The 5,104-nt window shown below is 30.4% G+C and overlaps 1 protein-coding gene across 1 annotated transcript; it reads right to left on the bottom strand.

Annotated features, from left to right (window-relative positions):
• Positions 1-229: 229 nt before the first annotated feature.
• Positions 230-3,179, bottom strand: LOC114292995 (uncharacterized). The gene is made up of 5 exons (XM_028237000.2): positions 2,762-3,179; positions 2,294-2,680; positions 1,500-2,077; positions 1,043-1,118; positions 230-945 (listed from the first exon to the last, which is right to left on the bottom strand). The coding sequence occupies exons 1-5, from the start codon at positions 3,177-3,179 to the stop codon at positions 230-232; spliced, it is 2,175 nt and encodes a 724-aa protein (XP_028092801.2).
• Positions 3,180-5,104: the final 1,925 nt, after the last annotated feature.

The following is a 5,104-nucleotide window of genomic DNA, read 5'->3' as shown; positions in this document are numbered from 1 at the left end:
GGGCTTGTTTATAATTTGGCAAACCGTATCCTAGAGAACCATGTTGTTGAGGAGGCCAAGGATAATTTTGTTGAGGTGGGTAAGGATAGCTTTGGCTATCACTGCTATAGAATGGGTAAGGGTGATATGGATAACTATGACTACTATCAGATGAATCAAGCTGTTGTTCTCTACTTCTTATTCTTCTTTCATCCATACGTGTATCACTACCACAAAACCTCCTAGGTAGTTAGGGTAAAGGTGCAACAGGTTCTCCAATATCATAATGTTCCCCAACATCACATAATCCAAATCCTCCAATAAAATCTTCACTTCCTGCACCAAAACTAGTACTATCACCGCCATCACCACCATTGTCGCCGCCGCCACCACCACCATCACCGTGAGAAGTGCCTTCACCATCACCATCATCACCTCCTCCATCAGATGGTGTTAAACCACCACTATTATCACTTTGAGTTGGAGTAGGAGTTGAGCTTTGAGAAGTGCGTCGAGCTTGATATCTATGGGTGCCACCACCATCGTTGTCATCGCCGCCATCGCCATTGTTGTCGTTGCCACTACCACCACCATCATCTGAGACCAAATCTAGCCATTCAGAATTATCCACACCATCTAGTAAAGGATTTTCCCTTTCTTCTATCCATGGACTTCTTGGATCATCTTCTTCAAATATGTAATCCAAGTTAATAGGATTAAAACTCCTAGCAATCTCCTCTTGGTTTCTTCCTTTAACGTGTCTCAATTTTAATCTCATGTTGTAGGTGATGAAGGCTAATCTTTGAATTTTCTTATATTTCAATCTATTCCTCGTCTTCGTATGGATGAGACTAAATGTACTCCAATTACGTTCACAGTGAGATGACGTGATGGTTTGACTTAATACTTTCACAGCTATTTTTTGAAGTTCAGGAGCACAACTGCCATGAATAATCCACCACTCAGCTGCACAAAATTACATTACATTAGACATAAATCAAAATATGATAAAAAATTATTTAAGTATTTATATATTGTAAATTTGTAATTTTGAAAATAAAACCTAGATTTGATTGTTTCCATGCTCTTTGTGCTAAAGGAGTACCAAAAGTTTCTTGTTTATCTCGAAACAGCAACAACTACAATTTGGACAATCATTACAAGTAACATTTGCAAAAGTAGATTATTACTATTAAAATTTAAATAATTGGTACATACTTGATTTGTTGCTTTCACTTAAGCATCCATATTAGGCTCCAATCTAGTAATTACTTTTTTAAGTCTATCCATCACTTCTCTTATCATTTCATTGGATGAGGTAACACCATATTAGAATTGAGGATTTAAAAAATATCCTTCAAAAATAAGAAGACAATTAATAATTGTAAATAAATATACATTTTATAATTGAAATCGTAACACTTACCAGCCACATGCAAATCTTGATGCAATTGAAAAGACCATCGAGTATCAATAATTTTCTAATACTCGGTGTAGTAGCAACAATCTCTTTTAATTGCCAACTTTGCTCTATCTATAGCTTCATATATGAAACCCATTGTTGGCTTCTCATCCCCATCAACCAACCTCAATACTCTGACTAGGGGCTCATGAACTTTACAAAGCTCTATTGCTTTCTGCCAAAACTCCTTTCCCAAAATAATTTTTTTCACATTATAAGGCTGCCCAGTCTTTGCCTTCCCCAATCTAGAATTCTTCCACTCATCACTATTAAACATAGCTCTCAATTGTTGTTTATATCTAACAATACTCTCAATGGCAATAAAATTTGTAGCAAATCGAGTGATGGCAAGTCGAATCAATTCTCCATCTCCAGTGAATTTTCTCATTAAATCCAACACCCATCCACTATTATAAATGAAATTGGTGATGGTTTTACCATCTTCAATCACCTTTGCTACACTTTTCTTATTGGCTATGTCTTTTAGCATGAGATCGATACAATGTGTTGAACAAGCTGTCCAATATAAATGTTTCCTTTTTCTCATTAACATTTTACCGGCAGCTTTCAACGCAGGTTCATTATCAGTTACCACTTGAACAACGTATTGTTCTTCAATTTCATCAACAACTTTATCTAATAACCCAAAATAATATTCAGCAGTCCTACTAATAATATTAGAGGCATCAATTGATTTGTGAAATATAGTACCTCTATTGCAGTACACTAAGAAGTTGATGATGTGTTACTGAGTTAGACTGCTCCAACCATCACACATGATGGATACACCTCTCTCTGCCCAAATTCCCTTGAATGATTCTATCTATTCTGTCATTTCATCATGCTCCATGCCCAAATATACTTCAGAAACTTCATAAGCACTAGGACCCTTTACTCCTGGCCCTACTTTAGCAGCAACATCAAGCATGGGCTGTGTATACTCTGAATCAACTGCATTGAATGGAATACGATTATAGAGTATAAACTTGGACACTGCCGGTCCCAATCTCTCTTTTAACTTCTGTAAATTCATTGTAGAGATTTTTCGCTGCTTTGTGCTCTTGCTCTTTTGGAGTTCTATATCCATTGTCCTCAATCTTGCTTCAGGAGCATTGGGCTTAATCCAATTACGTCCACTCCCACCAGTTTCATGCACGGATTGTGATCGACGAAAAACATTAGCAATACCTGACCCTTTTGGCATTCTTTGACCACTACCCCCTGCACCAGAACTATCACCTGCATCGTATTGTGATCCATGACCTACAACACCTCGTCTAAATTGTTTCCTTTCCTCTCATTGTTGTTGTGAACGAATACTTGTTTGTCCAGCATTGGTCATCTCTGGATCAGAGTCAGAATCATCATCTCGAAGATCTACAAAATCTCCCCCTTCATTTTCATCATAGAGATCATCTCCCCTAATATGTGCTTCTAATTTAGCCTTTCTCTTTTGTTTGTCTGCTTTACTCATTTTCTTATTTTGTAAATGTTTCATCATTTCTTGCATCACGTCTCTACTAAGATTAGGACAAGAATGCACTTGTCCTGTTTGATGTGCTAAATGTTGTTTGAAACGCGTAATCCCACCTTTAATGTGATGTCCACAAAATTTGCAAATAATATGATGCCTAGTGCCTTCAACTTGAGTTCTAAATTTCCAACCAATATCATCACTTGGGGGTTCATCATTGGCACCCTTTTGTCGTGGCATTTTTGAATTTGAATTCTGCATCATTGATACATTTTTTTAAATTTATTTTAAATGTTTACAAAATTATTTTTCAGCAAAAGTAGAACTAACTAAATAAACAATATTTACATTTATTAAATGAAATGATTGTAAAAAAAAATGCAATAATATTTAAAATTATTTATAAAAATTTATAAAATGCAATAATATTTTTAAATGAAATGATTGTAAAAAAATATTTAAAATTAAATTCTAAATAAAATAATTATAAAAAAATGCAACCACTATTTATACATTTGGATTTTACATGCCAATGTAATCATATAAAAATTAAAAAATAAATTATAAAAATATTTTTAAAAAAAGAAAATTTTTCCATAAAAATTGTTGTCACAACAAATTTTGTCATTAAAAAAAAAAAAAATTGTTATCACAACACATTACAATAACAAAATAAAAAAATATTTATAATTAAATGTTAAATGAAATGATTATAAAAAAAATTCAACCACTATTTATACATTTGGATTTTACATGCTAATGTAATTAGGAATAAAGACATTTTTCATGGCATTGATTGAGCTATTGTTTTTATTTTTATTTTTTTATTTTATAGAAATACATTTTTTAAAAAATAAATAAATTTGTGTCATCAAAATTGTTGTCACAACACATTACAATAACAAATTTTTTTAAAAAAATATTTCAAATTAAATATTAAATAAAATAGTTATAAAAAATGCAAGCACTATTTATACATTGCGATTTTACATGCTAATGTAATCATATAAAAATTAAAAAATAAATTATAAAGAATTTTTTTTGAGGTATTGATTTTTTTTTAAAAAGATATTTTTGAAATAAAATTGTGCCTTTAACAGTGTTATAATAACAAAATAAAAAATATTTATAATTAAATATTAAATGAAATAATTATAAAAAAAATGCAACCACTATTTATATATTTGGAGTTTACATGTTAATATAATCATATAAAAATTAAAAAATAAATTATAAAGAATTTTTTTTGAGGTATTGATTTTTTTTTTCTTTTGAAAAGATATTTAAAAAAAAAAATAGTGACTTCAACATTGTTGTCACAACACATTACAATAACAAAATAAAAAATATTTATAATTAAATATTAAATGAAATGATTATAAAAAAAATTGCAACCACTATTTATACATTTGGAGTTTACATGCTAATGTAATCATATAAAAATTAAAAAATAAATTATAAAGAAAAAATTTCTTACATAGTTGTTTTTTGGGCTTCAATCACTTGAGTATTTGTTTTCTTTTTGAATAACCTGCAAGAAAGAAAAATTCAATAAAACTGACATATATAAAATGTATTAATATAATTATAGGTGTTATGATTTTTAGATATTATCAAAAAAAAATCAATCACTAATTATTATATATATAATACTAAAAATAAATGCATAGCTCTATATATATATATATATATTTAAATTAAAATTACTAAATATATCACATAAATTTTGTAAGTTTTACAAAATTTAAAGCCTGAAAATCATTGTTAAACAAATAATAATAAAAAAAATAAAATTTGCCAGTTGGAAACCACAGTCCACACACAAAAAAAAAACAAATGTTATATTATATACCTTCCCAATGTCAATAAATGTTGTGTATCTTCCCCAGGAAGCTAAACAAAAAAAAAATTAAAATAAAAAATAGATCAGAGGCAGCACTTTACTTCGTCTTCAACACAAAGGGGCAGCCGGTGAACAAACAAAATAAAAAAATAAAAAAAAAAAGAAAATAAAACAAATCAGAGCTAACACTTACTTCATCTTCAACACAAAGGGGCAGCCGGAGAGTCACTGGTTTCAACATAGAACAGAGGCAGCCTTGAAGATTCAACACAGGTTCATCTCCTCTCTCTTCCCTCTTCTCTCTTCTCTCTCTCTATTTCTCACTCATCTGTATTTCAGATTTGAA

The sequence above is a fragment of the Camellia sinensis genome, chromosome 10 (genome assembly GCF_055761805.1).
Source record: "Camellia sinensis isolate YWXY chromosome 10, ASM5576180v1, whole genome shotgun sequence".
NCBI lineage: Eukaryota > Viridiplantae > Streptophyta > Magnoliopsida > Ericales > Theaceae > Camellia > Camellia sinensis.
Note: the sequence above shows the minus strand (reverse complement) of the source record. Positions and strands in the feature narration are given on the sequence as shown.